The 25,964-nt window shown below is 42.5% G+C and overlaps 1 protein-coding gene across 2 annotated transcripts in view; it reads right to left on the bottom strand.

Moving 5' to 3' along the window:
- The window catches only part of DUSP22 (dual specificity phosphatase 22), a 463,313-nt gene that overhangs the window by 149,918 nt on the left and 287,431 nt on the right, over positions 1-25,964 (bottom strand). For both annotated transcript variants that reach the window (XM_069217750.1, XM_069217759.1), the window contains one exon: positions 12,281-12,330. In XM_069217750.1, the coding sequence (XP_069073851.1) occupies positions 12,281-12,330 (50 nt within the window). The remainder of the gene's footprint in view (positions 1-12,280; positions 12,331-25,964) is intronic.

Below are 25,964 nucleotides of genomic sequence, written 5' to 3'. Positions count from 1 at the left end.
CCACCAAACACTATCAAAAATGTCCAGTCATTGTTGGGCTTTTTAAAATTTGGCACAACATACATGCTAGATTATGCACAGTGCATCAAACCACTATGACTTTATGCGTCCTTACTTTTCAAGTAAATATTGGACAGTCAAAAACACACGCATTCTCAGAGCATTGCAACAAGACATGCTTGCAGCTAAATACTTATACACAAGAGACAATAAAAGAAATGTGCTCATCAGAGTAATTGCTGGTGCCATTGCTCACCTATGTAACGTTCAATGACGGAGCTACCATCCCTATTACATACAAATCACATTTGTATTCCACAGCTGAGCAACGCTTAGCCTCCACAGAAAAAATTCTGACTGCTGTTCAGATGGCTATCTTAAAAAAGAGACCTCTTGCCCAGGGAAAACGCATTATTGTTGTATCTACGATCCCAGCCTTAGAGGCTTCCGCTAAAGGCAGCGTTGGAAAAGCTGAGGCACTACATCCACGTTGGATTCAACGGGCAATGTCTCTGACAGCCACTGATGTGGACTATGCTTGTGACCCAAAATTAAAAACTCAAGAACTTCTACAATATAAACTTGAATACCCAGTTCCAGAAAACACATTGCCTATTGAGCAATATCAAACAATCATGTATACGGATGGCTCAGCCCAACACAAAGTAGGCACTAAACACCCGTACTCTGCTGCTTGTGAGATTATGAGTGGTTAGATGAAAGATGGTGCATTCCATTCACAACACAGACCTTAAGGGACTGCACTGCACAACTAGCACTCAAAGCTCTGTGGATGGCACTGGAACACGTGGATCCAGTATTACTGTGTCCAGTCCTTCAATGAATATCTGCATTACTGACGCGCCAGAATGGGTTCAGAGATTCAAAAGGCAACACCATTAAACACAAACTACAGTGGGGAAAAAGTAGGGGATCTGATAGAAATGCTATCCAATGTCCATGTAGTTCATACATTGGGACATCAACGTGCTGGAATACACGTTACTGGCAATACCTTGGCTGATGAAGCGGCCAAGTCCACAGTAGCTATGGCTTCTGTTGCTGCAATAACTTGTTCACAGACAAGATTGGATGATGAAACACTGGCTGCTGTGAAAGCTTCGGCTAAAGGCAAGCCCATGCCAAAGACATATCCTGCTAAATATTCCTACCGCATATCTAGCTTCAATACTGCCCTAGTAACAATACCAGAAGTAGGTGATCAACCAAGATCGAAGACATGAGTTGATTAAAGCAGAGCATGAGGGAGTTGCTTCTGCCCATGCTGGTGCGCAGCTACTATTTCACTGCTGCAAGCACGTTATTGGTGGCCAAGTCTATACAAGCAGACCAGGCAGTATGTCCTTTGCTGTGATATCTGTCAGCAAATAAAATGGTCAAGGCAAACGTCCACCACAGACACCCCTCCTAATCTCTAACAAACCCTTACAGTGTGTGTACCTGGACCATTATGGTCCCCCCGACACCTGATGGTGCATTCAAATACATCCTAGTTTCTGTTGACTCATGCTCCAGATTTCTATGGGTATGGCCACAACACTCGGCTGACACCCGAACTCTAATTAGAGATTTGCAAGTCTTTATCAGCACATATGCAGTTGCAGCTTTCCACTCGGACCAGGGCTCTGCTTTCGCCTCAAGGGCATTCAGGGACACCATGGCTTTGTTAGGGGTCCAACTATATTATTCGTCTCCGTATCATCCTGAGGGAAACAGTGTTCTGAAGCGAAGAAACCGGGACTTAAAGCAATCCTTAACAGCTATAGTATTAGGCATGGGTCATAGTTGGCTTAATCACCTGTATGGAGTCCAGAGAGCACTTAATCTTCCCAGAATTTCCCTGGGACGGCATACCCAAATGAATGCCTGTTCGGAACACAAATGTATGTTTCCAATCTTGATGGTCCTGGCGCAGAGGCGCCAGATACACCTTTTGACATAAATGAACGTGTCATGGTTTTGCAGAACTTACAACAGTTCCATGATGACTACGCATCTGCCAGTGCTGCCTCCTTGGGAATAAGGGATTTACCAATAACACCTACCGGCTGGATTCCTAAACTTGGTGATCTAGCACGTGAAAAAAATTCAGTGAAAAAAAATAAAAAAGAGTCCAGTCCTTCTGATTGTGCACCAGTTCCAGTCTTGGGAATACACAATACTACAGATGCTATTCTACCACTGCTGCCTAGTTCTAAAGAAAATCGCTTTGTCTCCATCGACAACGTCAAGCTACACAATAAGGCCAATCCTGCACAGCAGACCTAGGGGACTCCTGGGTGGTACCCGACTCACTCTCAACCTCATACCAGGATGTCCCTCAACAGGTTTTGAACAGTAATGATGACACCTCTCCGAGCTCCGGGAGGGTGGAAAATGATCTTGCATTAGTCCCATTAACTTCTTCTGTGACAAGCAATGTCAACAATATAGAGTGATTTTACTTAAATTCAGCTCAAACGGATCGAATTGTCTACTATGAACCACCAAGGGAGATTTCTGCAGGTTCTCCTCTTGCAATCACAGCTCCAGTTTTTGCATGTACTGCTTCTGGATATTTTGCCGACGTCAATGACACTTTTTCCTACTCATCTGCCTCTTCTGCAACAAGACTGTCAAGAGCACGGAAGCTGATAAATTGGCTCAAAATGAACTATTTCATTCTTCCATGGTACTACCTGTGGCTCATATTAACTGTACTTGCCTTTCTTCTTTGGATTGGGTTTGTCACCGTCTTTTTCCTATTAATTCATGGTCATTACCTTCCAGAACGCTCTACCGTTGAACTGGTGGATGAGGTCCTAAAACCACATTTTTCCTCCCGTAAAGTCTGCTGGGACTTGTCCCTAGTGCACATTTCAGCTATACCAATGCCTGATAGGACTGTTTGGGATAAAGTACATTTTGATACATATGGCCTGATGTAGGTTATTTAAATTCCATATGTATTTAAACTTTCAATCAATGATTTAATAACACCTGCAGTTGTTTTTGATGATTGGGATGTAAAAACAGTTGGTTCTATGCTATCTGAATTAGAATATTTTACTGTATTTGAAAGTGAAGATGCTTATCAATCGAAAGAAAATTATGGAGATATGTTCTGTTATAGTTATTATTGACATAATTACATTCACAGAGCAAGTACCCCAAAGACTCTTTTTAATTACACAAAATGGGAACAGTGTTCGAAGACGTACTCTGAAAAGTTTGCTTATTTTTCTGGGCACAGTGTTAAAAATGCTGAGTCATATTATTTTAAATTGCCATTGATGGAAATGCAACATATTATATTGACTGATACAAAATTGATTTATTCAGATTCCTTTGTTTACCTGGTGGCTATAGAAAGCTATGAATATTGGCTGAAATTGATTGATTTAAAAAGTGCATCGGGAACTAAAACTTTGCAAATAAGGGGAAAGGAAGCTTTATTTAGAGCGTGCCTGATACCTGTTCAAATGAAATTTTAACCGTTCAAATAATGCCTAAGAAGGAAGCGACTTATGTTATGTGAAACATCGAAAAGCTAGAAAAGTTGCCTTTTACTGTGGCTGAAATACTATCTTCTGACTGGTTACTACACAGGGTTATTAATCTGCCTATTTCCACACTGCAATTCATGTCCTGCTTGACACACATTCCAGTAGGCAGATATGGGAGTAGATAGTTACTTTCATGAGGTGTGGGAGCTTCCCTTTTCGCAGAAATGTTTTAATGGCATAAAAGAGGTCTTTCTTAGTGGCAGTGAATGCAAGACTTCTGTGAGCCATTCGATGATTTGTAGGCAGCTGTCCTTGCACAGGGCGTGTATCGCTTCAGCAGCAATCTTAGCTTGCTATCTGAAGGGAGTTCCAGTCCCCTTGATTAGACCTGCATTCCAGGTGCTCTCTAATGGAAGCTATGTGCTTCTTAACAGTGAGAGCTGTCGTGGAATGTGAGCTAGAATTGCTTATGTCGTTTTGGTCTCCGAAATTGTCACCTGTTGCTGGAATGTTCTTTCCCCCCCTACACCACAGACAAAAGTAGCAGATATTTGGCCTCACACTGCTAATTCAAATGTGAATTTTGACAAGTTGAGCAGACTAAAGGGTTTATTGTTTCAAAAACATGCAGCGCTGACATCTGCACACAAGACCTATCGCCCATGTAGTGAGGTCATCTACAGAAATACAGACCCATGTAAATACAAACTTTCCGAGATACTTTGATGAGCTCGTCGGACTAATTTTTAACGTGTATAGTACTACTGGGATTGTGCATTTCTTTATGGCTGTTGGTTCTGGTTTCATTAACACCTTCTCCTCTATATTTGGCTTAATACCTTCAGCAATAGACTCAATATTTTTGAGTATTTTTATTCTGTTTCAGGGTTCCAGTCACATGACCACGACCGCATACTGTCTAACTTTGTTACAGCTGCTTGCGGAGATCACCGGTTCCCTGTCCCACATGGGGATGGTATCTCTGTAGATAACAGGCCCCTTCACTAATGTCATCAGGTATGGGGGATGATGTCTTGCTACGGGGGAATCCTGAAAAGCAGACTAGTGCTTATTCTTGAACACTATTAAGCCATTTCCTGCCTCAGTTTGTCTTCGCATGTGTGAGACTAATGTAACTGAGAGAAAAGGATGAGATCTGAACCACCACTTTTTCCCTGAGAAGTCATTATGTCATGCGCCCAGTTGCCACAAATCATCCCTGCTCTTGGGCCAAGATGAGGTGCTGCTAGGTGGTTGAAAACAGATTAGGCCGATAGTTTTCACATGGTGTGGGACTGGACTCAATTCCCTGCAATTCCGGGGATGTTGTTGCCCAAATCCAGCAGCCTCATTAGGATAATGAGAGCCCATGTGACAGGTTTAGATGCTGTCTTGAAAGTTTCGGGGTGTTCCGTCAAGCGGGGCTGAGAAATAAAAAAGGGCTGGGCCCCAAAATGCATTTTCCCCATTCATTTTCCCATATGGTCTTTAGACACACCTACACCAAATTTGTCAGGAACCTAGATTCTGGTGCACAGAGTGTGCTTTTTGTGATTTAGTGTAAAACCACTCAGTAGTGTCTGCAGGTACTCAAGGTGAAAAAACATGGATATCTAGGGTCCCCGTGCTGATATTGGATTGGCTGACGACACTTCAACAAGGAAGTGTTGGCATCCATTGTGGGACTCTGCTTCAGTCGAGTTCCACCAAAAAATAAAAAATAAAAAAAACAGATAAGGTGCCAAGATAAGGATACCCTGAGCCCCTATCCTTGATGCAGAGGATCCCCAGGGATCCCGCCAGGGCTAGAAAGTATTTATAATAAAAACAAAAAACTCAGAAAAAACGTGGATGGATCCGCAGATTTTTGTTGATATTTTGTTTTTAATAAAAAGTGAGGTCTCTCACTCTCTTCATTTATTTGGCCCCTGGGTGGGCCAGGTCCCAGGGGCATTAGGGGGTAAAAATAGGCGGCTGCAAACATGTATGGGGAACCACGAGGTCCCCTGGAGCCCTGGGGACCGCCACCTCCCTGAACAATAAACATATTGTGTGGGGGAAGTCACACAGCATCCTGCAGCCCTGGGGACCGCCCACCTCCCTGGGGCAGTAAACATAATGTAGGAAGGGGGGCCGCACACCACTCCCGCAGCCCTGGGGACTGCCAAATCCCTGGGGCAGTAAACATAATGTAGGAAGGGGGGCCGCACACCACTCCCGCAGGCCTGGGGACTGCCACATCCCTGGGGCAGTAAACATAATGTATGGGTGGCCGCGCAGCAACCCCGGGAACCACCACCTCCCCATGGCAGGGGGTTGGGTGGTTATAAGCAGTTGGCCACAAAGCGTGGCCTCAGGCAAGGCACTGTGTCCAACACCAGCAGCGCACAGCCATAAGGGGCTACTTTGCCAGGAAAAGGTGAAATATTTACTAACTGGGATTACAACAACTGTAGAAGACCAGACATTATTGCTAAAAACTACAAGAACACCTCACAAAGCCTTTATAACAACAAAGATAACAGGAAACGTTCCCATTGCAGATCCGGTAATAAAGAGTCCAAACAATAGGTGACTTACCATGCAACCAATCTCTGCTTTGAAGTTTTCAGATAAGGAGTACCAATGACAATAAGAATACAACATTGTTTCTTGTTATTTTTTGAGGTTTTTTTTGTTGTTTTTTTAACTTTGAGGTGCAGGATAGTTTATAATATGTCTCTATAAGCCCTAGTCACAATTTCCATTACCGTTATTCCCGATGTCTCACATTTTGGGTGGAAGAACTCCAAGTGGTACTGCAGAAGTGGGTGGGGCCTTTTTAGGCATTTCAAAGTGCACCACTGGAACAGCTGCACATATGCACAGTGACTAGACTGCTTGTAAGCGATCTGTGGGTTTGTAGGTTCTATTCCCCGGCCAAGGCGGGCTGCAAGTGCCGAGGTTCCTTCAGACACCTTTCTCCATATGATAAATCACACTGAGTACAGCAGAGCACACTGTTTCTAGGGAAGAAAAGTAATAAGTGGACTGCCAACTGGAACTGGGATGCTTATACAACTCGTCTATACCAGTCTACATACTCATACCAAATCATCATTGCTTCCTATGACTTCCAGTCAGGGGTTCTGCATGGCAATCTTCTGTTTTGCTGCTTGAGCTGTCCAGATCATCACTCCAGGCATTGCAGCCCAGTCCTGCAAGTAGGAGTCCTTCAATCTGTTTATCTTTTTCCCTGTGATACATGTGTGTCGTCTTTTACTGAAATATATCATTGGCTAAGCACATTAACGTCTTCTTGCAGTTCGTAATGCACCAGAGAGTGCATCCTAAACTGAATTAATGAACATAAGGGCCCTATAATACCCGACTTTACACACTCTTGTGTCTCTGTCGATTTAGAGGCGATTGGTAAATAGTCAAAGTTGCGGTGGATAGCTATAATGTATGTTATATGCCATCAGGACTCACATAGACGGAGAGAGGGAAAAAGAATTAAATCATATTTATATATTAATGGATGTATACTCTACCTGCCTGGTGTCCTTTTACTCACAGGAGTGGTAAAATAATGTTAAGAACCTACTAAACTTCTCCAGCAAACTCCAGAGAGAACACCCAAAAAACATGGGCTTTATATTTTAGGAAAGCAACTGTATACCAATACCCAACTCTCCAACATGCACCTCGCCAGCTAATGCTGCTGAAAATGTGAAGGGAATACGCTGAGCTCTGTAAATCCAAAAGCACTATGGCAACGTCAGAAACTTTTCTATTCCAAGAATTCTCATATTATGACAAAATGTACAGGTGACCTCAATCGATACATAAGCATGTACCCACTACCGCTATATGCAGGCTGTTCAGTGCATGACCAGTCGTGCAGCCCGACGCTCACTGGGCAACATGCGCTGTCCAGTGTGAGGTAGACACTGGCTTATCACATAATCTGTGCGATATGCCATGCATTGTGTGGAGAGCCTAAGTGATCTGCCACACGTCAAATTATGCACAAATACAACTTACTCTGTTCACATGTGACAACATTAGCACTTAACAGATTGGTTGTGGGGGAGACAGTTTGGGGAGTTTGGGAGTAGGGATATTCAATTCAATGCGCTGCCCGTAACTGCAGTGAGAAACCACATGCACAACTCAATGTTAGAATACACTGGGCAGCGCGGTGTTTGTCATTCAGTTTGGAGAGCCAACCTGCACAGTGTAGAAAGCCCAACATGTGTGGTATTCTAATGCTAACACAGTGGCAATTCCGTACACTGCAGCGCTTTGCAAGCTCAGCCAGGCATTGGTGTGGCAATTGGCTTCAATCCTTGCAATGCACTGAGCTCAAAACTCCCAGTGTTAGTTGCAAAGAAGGAATGCAAATCAGGATTCTTTGCAGATGCAAAACGATAGGAAAACAACACACTGCAGTACACATAGTTGTAAAGGGCAAAACAGAGTCACAGTCTGCAGATGCCAACACATGTTCACGTTCTGGCATACATACATCATCCTGCTAGTGAACAGCACATGTGGCCTATCACTCGCTCATGTGAGAGACCACCAGACCTGGCAGGTCAAGCTGGGCTGTTACTACTAGAAAAGAACAAAGTCTGATTTGCGTATAGCTGGTCTGTGCCGGAAGTGGCATACTGGTCCAAAAAATGTATAGATTGGAATGCTTCTTGATAAATTACCGGCGGCTGAAATTAATGCAAGCCTGCCACAATTATCATTTTACATTCATCAGTGAAACATGTATATCCAGATGTGATTTCTGTGCTATGGGTAGCAAGCTATAAGTCATTGAGGCAGCGTAAATAGACCAAAACCAGTCTAGAGTTGCTGGTACCGCCATCTTTCGAGGACGTAGCCTGGAAGTTCGGTGATACTGTTTCTATTGGAACACCAAATGTGCATGGCTTACATAATAGGCAACCTGAGGGCAGCTGCAGATTCCTATTTTGCCCTCATAAAAAGTCTGAAAACGATTCCTAAAATAGTTACTGAGCACACCAGAAAGATTATTGTTCATGCCATGATCACTTCTCGACTGGACTACGCAAATATTTTATATCTCTGCCCTTCATGCTATTTGCTCCATTGACTTCAGACTGTGCAGAACACAGCTGGCAGATTTCTTCTCAATATTCCCAGACTGAAATCCATCACCCTCCATCTAAGGAATGTACACTGGCTCCCAGTGTGTAAACATTATGTTGAAATATTTACACCTGACGTTCCGAGCCTAGCACAATAGAGGTCCTAAGTATCCGAGGGAAATAATTTCCATTTCCTTTCCCTCTAGACTTTCGAGATCATCTAACCAGCTTATGCTGCAAGTTCCCATAGTGCGACACGTCCAATTGAATGGGCACTCTTTCTCTCCATCCGCATCTGTTTAACTGAACAAGCTTTTTGTCGCTCCAAGTAAAGTTTTCATTAGTTTCCACTATTGTGCTACTTAGCACTAGGGTGCCATTCAGGCAGCTGCGTGATGTACAAATAGTTAATTTATTCATTCAACAGGTGAATACACCCCCCTCAACAGCATCCACGTTAGTCCATGTTTCTTTTTGCCCACAAAGAACTTTACCGCCTCATCTGGGGTAGTGTGTTCTACATAATGATGTAATACAACGGATCCAGGACATCAGTGTGCCCTTGTGGAAGAAGTGAAGCTGAGGAAAGGACAGAAGGTACAAGAGCCACTGTGACAATGTGGTTTCCTGATAGAAACAGTGATGCCGAAGCAAGGAGAGTATTTTTATTATACTTTGCTATGTGTTTGTTTATTTAAAGAGCTTCCACTGGAAGCATTCCACGGTGAACATGATACATTCAACATGTTAATAAAAACACAGAATGTGATTACATTAACTGGAAACGACAGCGATGAGTGTTGAGGTATAGGACAGTGGATTAATATAAACATATACTAACCAAAAGCAATCCATGGACTGGTAGTAATGTTATGACCAGTGGCCATGAGGATGTGAGGGAGGATGCAGAGTGCGAGACGGAAATCGCTTATGAGTTATGAATTCTAGGCGTCCAGGAATACTACTTTTCTCATGTTAATAGGTCAGATGTTCCTCTGCAGAGGTGTTTGTAGAGGTAACGACCAGAATCAGGACTTGGTGCAGTGTTTTAGCACTGGTGAGGCACTGCCAGGACAGTAATCAGGTGTGAGTAGTTGTAGCCGCTATGCAGAAATGACTGAACAAGGTATGAAAAGAAAGGGTTATATATGGATCTGAGCACAAAAGCCAATAGCTTATGGAGGGTTTACTCTATGCCTGCACACATGATGCCTAAACGGTAGTGTAGGAATGGTGTATTTTGGAGACATTCTGTCAGCATCCAGTTTGGTTACCAAAGGGATTTGAAGATCTTATGCGAAGAGAAGCTGGAGGTAGAGATGAATTCTGTGGGCAACAAGTGGACAGACAGCACTTACACATGTGAAGAGGTTGTGTTGATTTTAAATGGTACAATAAAGCTGCAGGCAGAGGGTGAGGCAAGGATGACATCTTCAACTAAAAGCAAAGAACACAGGTTCAATATAGTTTTGCACATGGATCGCTACTACATCATAAACTCTCTTAAGGCAACCTCATAACACAATGCCCTTCCTAATTCCATGCATCATGATAGCACTGCAAAGATATGCCTTTCACACCCATTCTCCACATTGTCAACATGCTCTAAGCCAAGGTACATTGCCAGAAGCTTTTAAAGCATGGCATATTCTTTCCTAGCTTAAGAAACCATCTCTGGACCCAACCTCACCAACTTTCGACCCCATTACAAGTCTTCCATTCATAGGGTAAACCATCAAGAAAGCAGTGGCTACCAAGCTTCAGGAGCACATTAACATGAATAATCTTCTGCAGGACTAACAATCAAGCTTCAGACCATGCTGCACAAGTAGTTACTCTAAGTTTTCAACTACTCCCTCCTCAAAAACTGGAACAACCTCTGCCTCGTACTCCTGCTTGACCTCTCTGAAGCCTTCAACAGTCGACAAGCCAGCTCTGATCAACACTGAAAACATTCATAGGAGTTTCAAGCATGCTCTTGTTATGGTTCACATCCTACAACACTAATCCACCCAGTCATCCCCAGATTACCCCAGGGCTTCATCCTCTTTCCTATCATCTTTAACCTCTAAATGGAACCACACCGATCCAGTCTTGCAGACATCATCAAGATCCATCAATATACAGATGACAGCCAACTCTACTTAAAAATATGCTCAACCAATACCACACTGAGACGCACACCCTACTTCAAACTCATCCAATTTTGGATGCCAACCAACTTATTGAAGCTAAACCCCACAAACACTGAATTCATTCTCTCTGTTGAAACCACCAAACAACTCTAGATTCACACATGATTCTCCAACTTAAACCTATCAGGCTTTACCCACCAGCTGACAGACCATGCAGAAGACCTGAGATTTACTCTCAACATAGATTTCTGATTCAAGCAGCATTCCACCAGGAAAACCATGCCAGTTTGGTTTCAACTATGCCTGTTGTATAAAATAAAGCTGTCCCTCTTGTAAGACAACTTCAGAACAACTGTACAAGCCCTACTCCTTAGTCTTCCTGATACCAACCTAGCACCAGTGAAAGGTATTCTATACACAGCAGCCCAGCTCAAAGATCTGTCTGGCTCACTCTTCCAGCTCTGAACATCTTAAAGAACAGAAGCATCACTTGTAACGCCCTCAATAAGACACCAGCTTTCCTGGCAAACAACTTAGCCACATTTGGGGTGAGAATGCCAGATCATGAGCCTGGAAACAAAACACTACAAGAAGGGAAATAAAACAGAAAGCAAGCTTTCTCATATCATGCTCCCAGGATCTCCTTAGCATCCAATCAGCACCAACTCTCCTACAATTCCGAAAAAAGCTGAAGACACACCACTTCAAGTAGGACTACGACTAACCCAATACTCTTCCCTAGAGCTTCCCTCAGTGATTGCATCTTTCCAGGGCACTATGCCCTTTGTTCAGAGCTCAACTGCTCTGAAGCTAGGTTCACGTTCTACGAAGACCAACTCATACCCATAGTGAAGGGGTGGGAAGAGCAGAAGACACTAAATATCATTTCGATTTGTGATGAATTAAACTTTACAAATTAAAAAGCCATCAACAGCTAATAGTGGAACAGCACTGTGTCCATGCAGAATGGTAAGAAAAATATTGTTTTTCTTTTGATTGGCAACAGAAGGCCAAAAAACGCAAAGATGACAGACTAATGGGTAGATGGGTAAGAGATGGGGGGTGGTAATCATGAACAAACAATAAGAGACTCCGTGAACTGTCTCACAGTGGTAGCAGTCATCCTGATGCAGGGAGCCATATATTTGTAAATGGCTGGAGAACATACTCCTCTCATTCTTGGGTGGAACCATTATGTAATTAACAAGAAATACATCAAACTCTGAATTTTAGATGTAGAAAGAACTACAAATTATGGATAGGTATACAATTCACAAACACAATTCTAATTTTATGCAAAATATCCTCATACATCTTTAACCAATAAGGCCAGTTTCTACAGGTAGGAACAATATTCTGAAGGAACAAACAAAACAGAAGGGGTAGTATCCGTTTCCTCACAGATTTCACAGACTTGTGCTGCATGTACTATTTCAGGGCTGCAAATGCCAAAACAATAAATCAGCCCACTAAAATGACTTAAGATTGTGATTCCTGCATCAAACAAAATCATTTTGAAAGTAGATAAACTTACAGGTTCTGAGAAGGTGAATCGGAGGCAGGAATGCACAGATAGGTCAGGCCCTGTATGAAGAAAACAGATAAGGTAAGTTATCAATATAGAAAAATAAAATTTCAAGTTGTGATTTGACTTAACAACGGAGAAATAAGCTCACAGGTCTTGCCATAAACATTTATAGTGAATGGATTATCTTGTCAGGAAAGAATCTCCAACACTTAAAATAAATACCCATCACTGTATCACAAAATAGGGTCATTAGGACAATCACGGTATCAGTATATTCCTTTGGGAGAAAAATAAAAGGGCACACCTGGCTTCTGAATGCTTATCAGGTGGATGGGGGAGTGTTTGGTGCACTTGGGATGGAAGCTCTACTCCATCGAGTGGTGTCCGATACTCTGCACTTTTGTATTTCTGGAGAATAGGTGTGAAAGTAGGTTGTATGAATCATCAGGGTGGAGGGGTCTAAGACCATTAATAAACTAGTTATAATTGGTGGAGGCAGGGAAGGATGGGCGAGTATGAGGGTACGTAAACATCACTTATTTTAAGAGAGGGGCCATTGTTTAAGCAAAATATTTAAGCTGCTGCTCTACGCACCAGGCCAGCTGCGGTCCATTCTAGTTCAACTGAGGCTCCTCAGTATTATAGGAAAAATACAATTGAAGGTCTATTCTGACATTGATGCTCTCACTTATAGCCTTACAGTGGCCAGCTTAGCCCCACTGGCTCTTCAGCCAAGCAATACAACAAATGTCAAGTGTGTTTTAACAGGTATAGATATAATACATTTCTTGATGAGTAGCTACTGCATAATGAACAAGCAACAGCAAGGCCAGTGTATATGGCGTGCACTGTCTGGAGAGTTCTGCGGTAGACACAGCGCAGTAAGTGAATCTCTCATCCTTTGCTGTGAAACCTCTGCTAGGATTGGGGAAAACTGTCTGCTGCTACCAGCAGGCCTGCCAACTCACACGGTGCCACCATGTGACACGCGTTTGGCTCCTCTCACACGGTCTCCTGGTGATGTGCCAATATCACAAGGTGGCAGAGAAACCAGCCAAAAACCATTGTAAACAGTGGTTTTCAGTTCGTTTTCGGAGGCTTTTAACTGCTGATGTTCATTAATGGGTGTAAAAACACTCCAGTAAATCACAGCAGCCTCAGCAAGCTTTTTTTTTTTTTTTTTTAAGGAGGCTGTTTGTAACCTGGGTGGGGGCAAATGTGCCTTTTAGCTGCTTCTCAGCACTACGCCCGCCCTCTCATCACAATGAGTTTTTTGGGAAAGTTGGGAGTTCTGAAACCGATTTGAACTGGCAATGTATGGAGTAAAAAACTACGTTGCCACATTAAAAAAATGCGGAATGTGAAGTCAAAGGCATAGTGTAGCCATCCGTGAAATGCTGTGGCCCTCAATGGATCACATGGACTCTCTCAGAACAGATAACTAAAGCTCTCCGTAACCACTCTATAAACCTACGTGGAAATGGATAAGACCCAGTCGGGTATTTCTCAGACAAACGTACAAACAACCACCATGGTGCCTTTTACCTTCTCTTCACTGAAAAATGATCTCCAAATTAAGATGAAAGTAAATAATATATATGTCGTGTAGTCGAACGGCTGGCGTGGTCTAGGAAGTGTGAGGCAAAAAGGGGGCACTGAGCAGAGCTCTTTTGAGGGCCCACTGTAACAAACTCGGTCTTTACCACTTTCAGGTAGCTTTTGTGTCAATGAACCAGAGAAGGATTTATCAGAATGGAGGCGACTTGCGAGAGAAAGTTCTAGCCATTAAATGGAATAAACTTGAGCAACATAAAGTCTACATCCAAGGCTCTCAGCAAGTCTTCCAGTGGATACAAGTAGACGTTTTAAAGACCTTGAACCCCAAGGCCTGATAACAAACAGTGCAGTCACTGTGAAAGGGCCCTTGTAGAACGCAGTGAACAGAACTCGCATATTTGTTTTTGTGTGATTATTAAAGTCAGATATCACAAGCACTTTTAAAAAACGAATTTGCTTGTCAATATAACTGAAAAGCAAAGTTTCACCTACTGCTAACCTCAGTTACAATACTAGCTCTCTCTCCCCCCAGCCCCACAACACCTGTTTTGCTTGTGAAACAACTGTTCTCGTAATAGCTCAGCATGTTTCATATATGGCAGTTTTCTCTCCTCTCAGTAATCATTTGTAAAGTTTCAGACCTTCGTATTAAAGGTGGCTTACCATATGTTTAAGAATTCAGAAAATGCTGCTGCCTTGCTCCCTTGTCTTCAAAACTATCAACAATGCAACCACTGTAAAATGCTTTAAGTTTTAATTCTTGTATAACCCTTTCCACAAACTAAACGTGTGCTTCTTCCGTACAATACGCCCTTGATGGAATTTACAACACCCAAATGGTATTTTGAATGTCATCCAAAATTATGAGTAGAGCAGGAGTTAACCTCAGAAGAAGTATAAGCAAATTGTGTATTCGTGTGTATTTAGCATGAGTCCAGATTGTGACAATGCGCAAATAGTCATAGATTCGATATTACAGAATTGGCCTGGAGAGAGCGGTTATTAGACCAAAATAAGGCCTGCTCTTGCACGGGACATACCATGCAAAGATGAGATAACCTTTACCTCTGGGTCACGAGATCATGGGGAGTGCCAAACATGCAAAAGGCCCACCACCAGTAAGTGGCGCAAATTTCTCGCCTCTTCTTCTAGTCGTCCTTTAGGCAACCTGTGGAGCACACAACACCCTCTCCCCTTAGACAGAGAGAGAATCTACCAATGACTGCACACTCCTTGTGGAGGAGAGCAGGGGAGCGGTCCCTGGCCCAGTCTGACTGGATCCGGAGGGTGGTGTGATACTGAGGGAGCGTAGCTCTTATACTCAAAATTAACATGAAATGTTTATGAACTAATGCATAATAATGCCGCATAGAAAATGTATTAATGTGTTATTGCTAAACACACGCTTGAAATGTGCCCACGGGGAGTGGCCACCAATGTATACAATGATTAATGAAGCTGGCTAATAATGAAATAATGATACGTTAATGTATGATTTTGCACTAATATTAAGAGTTATATGTTAAGGTTTTGCTAATAAATCAATAGGCCTTAGTTAGCATGAGTCGAGGCCTAGCTGCCCGGTTTCATATTAAATGTGTTTTTCTAACGTGCAGTGTGCTGACTTGCTTAAGGACATGTACCCGTACTTTTCCAAATCTAAAAGATGAGTGTAATCGTAGTAGATCCGTTCTCATGAAATTCGACTTGCTCAAGGAAACATTTTCGCCGAATGCAACAGTGTAGACTAGTTACAGGTACAAGGTCGCCTAAACCGGTACAGACAATGGACCTACTGACTGAGGATGCGAGAGGACCACGAGAGTATGAAATCATACCGGACATTCTACCCGCTGGAGACGTCAATCACAAGAACCAATAAACTACGTGAGAACTGTTATGGGGTGACAAATTTGATAGCACCCTTGGAAACCCATTGGATGAAGATAGTGGGGTGCCAACCCTACCCAATCAGAAATTAGGGGACTGTACAACAGAAAAGGGATAAAAACCTTTGACACGAGGAGCCATTAGGAGATGCCATTGCAAACTTTTGCTATGACCCAGACACTTTGTCACTCTGCATAGAGACTTTGCTGTTTGGTTTTTCAAACCATCCTTGCCCTTATCTTGCCCGTACCATACTTCTCCTCCTTATGAGGGAAGTGTCCCTTTTTACCCGTCTTGCTGAATTCCCTGGCTGATGGCAAATCAACTGATGTCCTGAGGACGAAGACTGACTCTGAATGCTGACCCATTACGGAGGGTAACTATAGATGATGAAATTGTAATTGTCTGTTTGCCTTTCCTTTCTAGGTACCAACTGCTTCTTTTGACAGAGACCATAGATAGATGTTTTCCAAATTCGTGTTACTAAATTGTTTTGCATGAAGCCCAACATGCCAATGCTAATTCGAGGTTAGTTAAGGGGTTCACTAAACGGCCGCAAATAGACAAATGACTGAATCAAGGCTTTGTTGAATGATACAGTAATGATACTCTGCTAAGGTTAATTCATGTTGACGTCGTGCTATGTTCTAATGTTCGTGATCTTTGCTTTGATGAAATCTTATTCAAGTTGCCATATTATGACAATGCTGATGTGTTTCATGGTTTTGAGACTAATAAACTTGCTAGTAGAAATGTAATCAGTAGGGAATAAACCTCACAAAATCGTACAAAACTGGTGTGGTTATTCATGACTGAAAGGTCATGGTGGTTTCTGAGTCTTATTGATAATGTTATTGACTTGTTGATTGACATGTTGATTAGTTACCTCGTCCTAAGGTGTCTCCAATCAGGGTCAAAAGATTCATTGGCCTAAAACGAGTCCCAGAGTGAATAAATGAACTAGATTGGGACGCGTTATCAATACCACAGTCTCGTCGGACATAAATATTTTTTCCCAAGATATAGTCTACAAATACGTTGCTCCACTTGAGTTGATAATGGAAAATTCATACCCACTGGGACAATATTTCGGTAAAAGATATACAAGGCATGATATTTATGTCAGATTATATTTCAGTATATGGTATTCTAACAGAGAACTGCTGAGCTTGCACAGAGGCAGATGCTCTCAGCATCTACACATTTGTATCTGGCACGTGACAGGCGAGTGGTCTGAGGGCCCTCAGGATGGTGCGTGATGTCTAGGGCTACAACTACTCTTCGTGGAGTTCTCTATTCTCACCCGTCCCACCTGCGGATTATGAAGGCCTACATGCTTGCCTTTAAAACTTATCACAGGAGGTGGGAGTCTTTTCACGATTAAGAACCCAAAACACCTAAGGCCCTCCCAGCACAGTGGATGTTTCTAAAACGAGGGCCTTTGGGAAGCACATCACTCCAGATCTTAGTGATAGCAAAAGGAGCGTGGCATTTGAACGTTGTTTGGGAAACCTGTCCATGCTGGTGAACGTTGTACAGGTTTCACTGGCAGCCAGTGCCGAGTTCTCTAAGTCACTGATGAGTGATCATGATTGCCCAAATTGCAGACAAATTTGATAACCAGGTTCTGAACATAATGTACTTCCCGATCAAAGATTCGGGAAGCCCAAGGTAGCAAAGATTCTCAAGTTTAAGGGTTAGGTTGCAATATTCTTGTAAGCAAATTTACTTTAGTTTCCATAGTTAGCGACTGTAGTTCTAACATCTTAGTGGCCCTAAGGATTATTACAGCATGGGGGGAGCTTTCCTCAGAGGCGGGCTACAAATGGGAGTTCAACTCCGTTTCTGGTGAGGTATCAATATCACTGTCATTTTAAAGGTCTAGGCACAGGCCAGCATCAGGATAGTGAGGGGGTAACAAATTAACTTCCTCCTCCTCATCTACTTCCTAAGGGGCATGCTAAAGATCCTGTATAGGGTCTGAGTCTGAACTGAAGAAGGCCTCAAGGCATTGGAGAGTCCTCCCCTAATATGGGCTTTACCTTAGTCTCATAATGAGACATTAGACAAGTTCTTGCTGCAATATGCTCCGGATCAGCGCCAGTATCCGATTAAGAGCCGAGGCAGGCACTGGACTGGCCAGTACTGGTGTGGATTTCAACAAAGGAGTTTATGCACAGACCAGTGCCACAGGGTGCAGGATGTAGAACTAACAGAGTAAGTTGGTGCCGGGAAAGCCCAACCAGTGGAAGTCTGGCTGGGGGCCCCCACGAACCAGGAGACCCAAGGGGAACCAGAGGGACCCAGGATCATTCAAAAGAGCTTCAGCACTTTAAAGGTTTCAACTAGTTGAAAAGTCGAAAATAGACAGGATAATTTGGGACCCTTGGCTCTAGCTGTGGGATGGGGGTCATAGTGGGATGACTGGCACTGGGTCGCATTTTGAGTGTTAACTGTGGGATCTCAGTTGGAGTCCTGTCTGCAATTCGTATGTTTGCCCTAGAATTTGTCCTGTGACTTAGGCACACATTACGACATTGGCGGTTAAGTGCCATCTACCGCCGCAGTGACAGCCGCCAAAAGACAGTCACCGCAGCTAACATCCGTCTGCCAAAATATGACCACAGCCGGATTTCCACCACAAGAACGGGCACAAATCCGGCAGTGGCCATACTGGCGGATGGTGTTAAGGTGGCGCTGCTACCACCAGCAGCGCCACGCCAGTAGACCGCCGCCAGCCGTATTATGAAAAATAATACGGCCTGGCAGCGTTCTTCTGGTAGGCAGGGTCATAATGCCGCAGGCGGTACATTAGCGGCCGCCAGGCTGGATATTCTTTTCTCTGGCCCGGCAGCTGCTACCGCCATGGCGGTCGGTGTGGTTATGAGTGTTCATCAAAAGATATATTTATATGTACTGGACTGAAAAGCTGCTTATCCTAAATTTGGGCAGTTCAGTGGACAAATTCTTTCAGTTGGCAAATCAGTCGGGGTGACACTATGGTTCCAAGATGAACACAATGGAAGCTCTTATAGGGCTCATAAATGTGAATGTTGAGTTGACTCAGAATAGGACTTGATATTTGTGTTCCAAATTCACAAATAAGACAATGCCTAGAGACGTCAATAGGGATGTATAGTACTGTACAAATATTACCCAGCAGTAACAGCCATAGTAGGGGCAAAAATTACAATTGTCTCAAGTAATATTCCTTTTCCTGTGGTGGAAAGTATATTATGATGGTGGTCCTTTCAAAACTCTCTTAACGGCATGACTAATTTGAGGAGCCGAATTTTCTGAATCAGATTTTTTTTTTATTTGCCTGAAACTGGTACAAGAAATATGGATAATTAAATGGGACTATAGAGCAATTACATCTATCAGCAATCCACACAAATCCTGTGTTCCAATAAACTTTTTCGAGAAAGGACATGACGTGACGCTCCGTTACTTACAATACCATCAATTGTGGAAGGTGCTTGCTCCCCATTCTCTCCACACACACACCCTTTTGCCCTTTAGCAAAGTAAATCAACTAGTGTTTCAGGGTGGGAAACAACCTGGAAATTATCGATAAACACATGCTAACGTTATAGTTTGTGGGCATTCATCACCTTTCACTGGCTGAAGCACCCAGGAACGGTCACTTACCTTTCCTTTGTTGTACGGCAGGGTCCAAATACAGATAGAATTTTAATGCAACCATGTCCCATTCAAGAGTGTAGAATTCTGCCACTCCCGATTCTGTGGATTCTGCGAATCAGGAATGGATGTTGTACTCGCAAATGAAACGTACACACACACGCTATATCTGAGTACACAAACTGCTTTAAAAATTTGCCTGAAACAAAAAAGGAGCTAATCTGACAAGAATATAGACCCTTAAAAGGAGCCTCGCTTGCACTATGCATCCAAACTGCGATGGTACTTTTTCAGACAAGTTTTTGACCCAGTCCACTAGTTTCGGGACCATGGCATCTCCTGAACCAAGGCACCTCCTGGGTCTCGCCCTGGGTGCTGGCTCAGGTTGGGGCCTGTGCTTCTAAGAACTGCCTTGGCCATGTACGCGGCCTCTCTCTTAAAGCTCTATCAGCCAGTGCACTCTAATTTATATGTTTTGCATGTTTTATTCTCCTTAACATTTTAATCGCAGCTACCCTGTTTTGATGGTGTTCAAGTCCAATAGAGAAAACCTCAGGAAGTGTAAAGCGACGAGGTGTCCCCATCACTCTCCTTTTAAAGTGGAGATCAATTCCAGTGGAAGGCTAGTACTGCTATCAACAGTTGCACCCTAAAAAAAAAAAGTTTCTCACTGAAGAGGTCAAGTGTTTGCTAGTCTCACGTTAATACAGAAAAGTGATGACCTACATGTGGCATATCTAACTTAAAAGCGGCAATCCCAGTAGTGAATCTAAAAAACGTGCCATGCATCAACCAGTCCCTCAGTTTAAAATCGCCTTCACAAATGCAGGAAAAAAACTAAACTGAATAAATTTCATCCAACAAAAGTCTGATATTTTACCCATTGTTAAAGCCATAATAGTAAAGAGGGACAGCCAGCTTTGTAAAGTGACTGGTACACAGACTTTTTGTTGCATTCAGTAACAGATTTCACACCTGAGATTATATCTCAGAAAAAATTAACATATTGGTATAATGAATTCCAGCTCAGAGTTAATTGTCTTGAGGAAGATATATAAAACAGGTAATTTTGCTAAAGTGCAAGAAGCATTTTTTTTAGGAGGTGCATGCATTAATAAAACGAATAAAAAGGATGGCAAAAGACTTACAGGGCACCGTCCAGATGCTGAATTCACAACTGCATACAAAATGTGACCATGCTCCTAGTGTATCTGCCCCGATTGAGACCATGCGTAGATCTAATGTGGCCCTGGTTGATGCATTTAGGTCTACTGCATATAAAGCATGCTTTGGCAGCCAAGCTTTTGGCTTTGTCAATGCTCGTTTTGTCATGGTTTTTACAAAACTTTATTGTTGGGAAAGCTCTTGAGCATTCAGCAATAATATTTAAAAAACTGACAAAAGCAAAAATATTTTTTGGTGTTAAAAAGCACTCACTCCCATAGTAGTTCTTGGCAGTTAAGGGAACCACTTTGTGTGTGAATATGTTCCTTGTAAAAGCACAGAAGCTGTCACTCACATTAAGTTAACCAGTGGTTGAAGTGGGCTGACCTACTGTTGCCCTTTGCTGTGCACTGTAGTGAGTAGAAGGAAAAGGGCAAAAATACAATAACTGACCGATGGATAAAGACGGCTGGCTGAAAGAACCTATATGTAAGTATATTAGACATACAAATTTAATAAAATCAGATGGTCCAGTCTAACGTCAGACCCAACAAGCATTGGCAAAGTGAGACGGTGTGGTGCGTAGATCGAATGTGAAAGGTTGACATTCACATTCGATCTACGAGACGGGGGTTCGGAAGGTGGCGGTTAGGAAGGAAAGGATCAGAATGAACGGAGCGGTTCCGACATTGCTCCTGTAAAGTCCCCGCATATTTTAGAATAAAATATTACCTGTTACTGCCGGTCTCCGTCTTTACAGTGGCGACGAGGCGGGCAGGAGCGATGTCGGAGGTGAGGATCGTGCTTTTATTTTCGGCGAATTTCTGGCTGCTGGTGTTTCCATAACTTGAGGGGCGGCGCATTAATTACTTCTTGATGTCCTGTATTGGCAAGATTCCTGTTTCGGAAAAATATCTGCAACTACGCCAGGAATTATGGGTTGGAGTGTGCCCAAATTACTCTAGAGAGTGAACAACACAGTTGAAGCAGCCATTTTGAAGTGGTTTGGAGATCTTTTCAATCTTTATTAAGGAACACGGTGATAGGCACACCTGTGTGCCTACAAATAGAAAATTGGCAGCCATCTTTAAGGAGTAGACTTCGTACCTGCAAATATTGTCTACAATTACAAGGAACTAGGCACGTTTAGTGTGCTATAAATACAATTACAAGGAATTTGGTACGTTTAATTTGGAATACGGTGATAGGCACACCTTGTGCTTATAATTACAAAAAGAACCTTTATCTATACATTTGACTTGTTGGATGTGCCGGAATTTATTGTGACTGGACTCTGTTTTAAAAAAAAAAAAAAAAAAAATACAACTGCATTCAGTAATTATTGATATAGGACATTATTAATTACAGAATGTCTAGTATTCAACCTCCACCATTTTTTTTTAATGAACCAGGAGATCCGCCCATTCAGTGGGAATTGTGGTTGGATTTATTTGAGGCATATGTTGATGTGTTGGAAGAGGGCGAATGTTCACCTGATAGGCACCTGTCATTGCTTAAACATCGTTTGGGCGCTGTAGGGTTAAGGGAATAACATTTTTTACCACCTGTAGATAATGTGCATGGGGTAGATGTGTATAAATGTGCTTTACAACAGTTACAGGATAGGTATGGCCGGAAAATAAATGTAGTTATGGAAAGATATACATTTTATTCCAGGGAACAGAAGGTTGATGAGTCTATTGACCAGTATATGGCAGTGTTAAGAGGCTTAGCGGTTACGTGTGCTTTTGACAATATGACATATGACCAAGTTTTAAGGGACCAATTATTAATGAAGACTAAATCTAAAAAAATACAGGAGAAACTTTGGTCTTCTGGGGAAATATCTTTAAAAACGGCTGTTGAAGTGGCGAGGAGCATTGAGATTACCGAAGATTGCATACAAACTATGAGGAGGGAAGTTAAAGATTGTGACAACGTTTGTACCGTAAGCAAAGACAGGGATTGCAAGGATAAAAAGAAAAAAATGGTTTCCTGGTCTGGTAGTGGGGATAACAAGTCTGGCATGAATAACAATACTAGAGTGTGCTTTAGATGCGGCGCCAGTTCGCATTTTGCAAATTTTAATGGTTGTCCGGCGATTGGGAAAAATTGCAGTGCATGTAAAAAAAAGGGACATTTTGCACGCGTCTGCAGAAGTTTCGAGAAAAAAGTGAGTTGTGTTGTGGAGAATGTGGATGATGATGAGGTTGAGGGAGGAATTCAGAATTTGGTACTAAGTATTCAAGAGCGTAACATTAAGGGAAAAGAGCTTCAATTTCCGAAGTGTTATATAAATATTGACGGTGCACGACTGGAAGTTATGGTGGACTCGTGTGCGTGGTACACTATAATAGGCAAGTCTCTATTTAATCAGTTGTGGCCTGGAAGGAGTTTACAAAAAACAAAAAACAGTCCTTGCAGTTATTCTGGTCATAAAATTGCTATTGTAGGAAAAATACAGGCAGAAATCGAATATGCTGGAAAGAAGTGTTCAGGTGAAGTTCTTGTGGCAGAAGGAGGGGCAACTATTCTGGGTTGGCCACATATATGTCAATTGGGGTTGAGGGTGGACCCTAATGCTACTCCGCCAGTGTACATTGTGAGTATGGATACGTCACAGGATGATTTGTATCATGATATAAAGGGACTATTTCCCACTGTGTTTAGTGGTTGTTTGGGAAGTATGAAAAATTTTAGACATACAATTGTATTAAAGGAGAATGCTGTTCCCATAAGGCAGAAGTTGAGGAATGTTCCCTTGAATTATAGAGAAAAATTGAAGGAGATGTTAAAGGATTTGTGTGATAATGATATTATTGAACCCATTGAGTGCTCCGATTGGGTTTCTCCGATTGTAATTTCGGTAAAATCCAGTGGGGACCTCAGGTTGTGTGTTGACCTGCGGGCACTCAATGATGCAATTTGGATAGATACATTTCCTTTACCAAATTTGCAGGAATTGATGTCGTCTATTGGAGATGCTACTGTATTTTCAACCATCGACTTGGCAAGTGCGTATCACCAGATACATTTAAGTCCTGAGTCTAAACATTGTACAGCTTTTATTACACCGGAGGGGATGTTCCAGTACAAAAGGATGCCGTTTGGATTGGCTAGTGCGTCTGCAGTTTTTCAGAGGGAATTGTCCAAAATACTTTCGAATGTTAAGGGGGCAAAGGTATTCCAGGATGACATTTTAGTATATGGTCGCGACAGAAGTGAGCATGACCGGAACTTAAAAATAGTATTGCAAGCACTGAGTGACTATGGATTAACTGCTAAGGATCAAAAGTGCAAATTTGGAGAGAGCCACGTGGAATATTTAGGTCATATTATTTCTAAGGATGGTATTCGACCTAAGGTTAGTCACATCAAAGCTATTAGTGAGGCTCCAGAACCAAGGTGCAAGGAACAATTGTTATCATTTTTAGGCCTAGCAGAGTTTTATTCTCGCTTTGTGGAAAACTTTGCATCCAAGGTGGAGAACCTCCGTGCCTTGCTGAGGAAAAATGCGACGTTCTGCTGGACAGAGATACATTCCAAGGAGTTTTCGACTATAAAGAAAGAAATTGTCAATGCCTCTTGTCTCAAATCGTTTGATGAAACTGCTGAATGTATTATAGCAGTAGATGCTTCCGCATATGGTATTGGTGCGGTTTTGTCTCAGAAGAAGAAAGGAGACACATGGGTGGTTGCATATGCTTCTCGTACTCTGTCTCAAGCAGAGAGGAACTATTCTGTAATTGAGAAGGAGTTATTGGCCGCTACGTGGGCTGTGCAACGATTTAGGATGTACATATGGGGGCGCAAATTTTAAATTTGTACGGATCACAAACCTCTGATTAATATTTTGAGCGCGGGAGGGGGAAGGAACCTCACTCCTAGGTTGGCAAGGTTGGCTTCCAAATTACAAATGTATCACTTTGAGATTTTGCATCTTCCAGGGAAAAGTAATTGTGTAGCAGATGGGTTGTCTCGGTTACCACTATCGCATAGTAGTGCCGAGGAAATTGATGATGGAGAGTGTGATGTTGCGTTCACTTATAGGGATGCTATGTTTCTGCAAAATGGGAATGTGCATGACAATTTATCTGAATGCGTGTGGATGAGAGAAATGCAGAAGGATGAGGTTTTGTTGAAAGTGAAGGAGTTTATTTTGAAAGGATGGCCATCAGAACGTAGTTTACGAGGTGAGAGCAGTACATTTTGGAAGATTAAAGAGGAATTGTCTGTGTCGAATGATATTATATTAAGAGGTGATAAAATTGTGCCTCCCTATGGTATGCGTGATACCATTGTTAAGTTGGGACATGAAGGTCATGGTGGCATGGCAAGTACCAGGAGGAAGATCAAAGAAGTTTTTTGGTGGCCGGGGTTAGATGGTATGGTAGATCGTTGGGTAAGAGAGTGTGGTAAGTGTGTACTGAGTGATAAGTCTGTGAAACCATTAGTGGTACCATTACAGTTGGTTGAGTTGCCTGATGGCCCGTGGCGCAAAGTTGCAATTGATTTTATGGGTCCGTTTGTTAACTTACCTGCTAAGGAAGGGTATGCGATTGTCCTAGTTGATTATTTTTCCAAATGGCCAGAGGTTCGTATGGTTGGCAATATAACTACTGATACTGTGATCCAATTCTTAAAAGATGTATTTGCGAGGGAAGGAATTCCTGAAACTATTGTTTCGGACAATGGTGTACAACTTACTTCTGTTAAGATGAGTTCCTTTTTGAAGAGCTGTGGGGTAAATCATGTGAGGGTGTCATTATACCATCCTGAAGGCAATGGTCAGGTTGAAAGGTTCAACAAGGTTATTAAGGACACTATACAATTAGCTTTAGAATCTAATTTGTCTTGGAAGGAGGCCATCCAAAATATGTTGTTATCATACAGAATTACGCCACATTCAGTCACTGGAAAAACACCTTTTGAGTTACTGAGGGGTCGGAAACCATCTTCTAAACTAATCCCTTGGTGGTTGATGAACAGAAGGCAAGGAAGTTTTGGTGGGGTAGACTTTAGCTCTGTGAGAAATCGGGTGCAAGAGTATCAAAACAAAGTTTTAAGCAAAATCAATAGTGGAAAAAATATGCCAAACTTGGCAGTTGGACAGTATGTACGTCTGAAGAATTTTGGGCTAATAAATAAAGGGAATGCGAGATGGTCACGCCCTATGAAAGTGGTGAAGGTATTGAATGGTGCAGTTCAGCTTGAGGATGGAAGAGTACGTAATTTGCGGCATGTGAGTTTGTTTAAAGCAAGTAACATTCCCCAGGAATTTGGGTGTGAAGATTTTGATGAAGAGAGTGGATATTTGTGGGGATACGAGGATGCGCGGCCAGACAGAGGTGAAGGAGGCGGTGAATTCCGTGGTCTTGAATCTAGGAATCGGGAGGATGACGTGATACCTATTCGTAAAAGTTTGAGAGAAAGGAAA

Source organism: Pleurodeles waltl, chromosome 2_1 (assembly GCF_031143425.1).
Source record: "Pleurodeles waltl isolate 20211129_DDA chromosome 2_1, aPleWal1.hap1.20221129, whole genome shotgun sequence".
Lineage (NCBI taxonomy): Eukaryota > Metazoa > Chordata > Amphibia > Caudata > Salamandridae > Pleurodeles > Pleurodeles waltl.
Note: the sequence above shows the minus strand (reverse complement) of the source record. Positions and strands in the feature narration are given on the sequence as shown.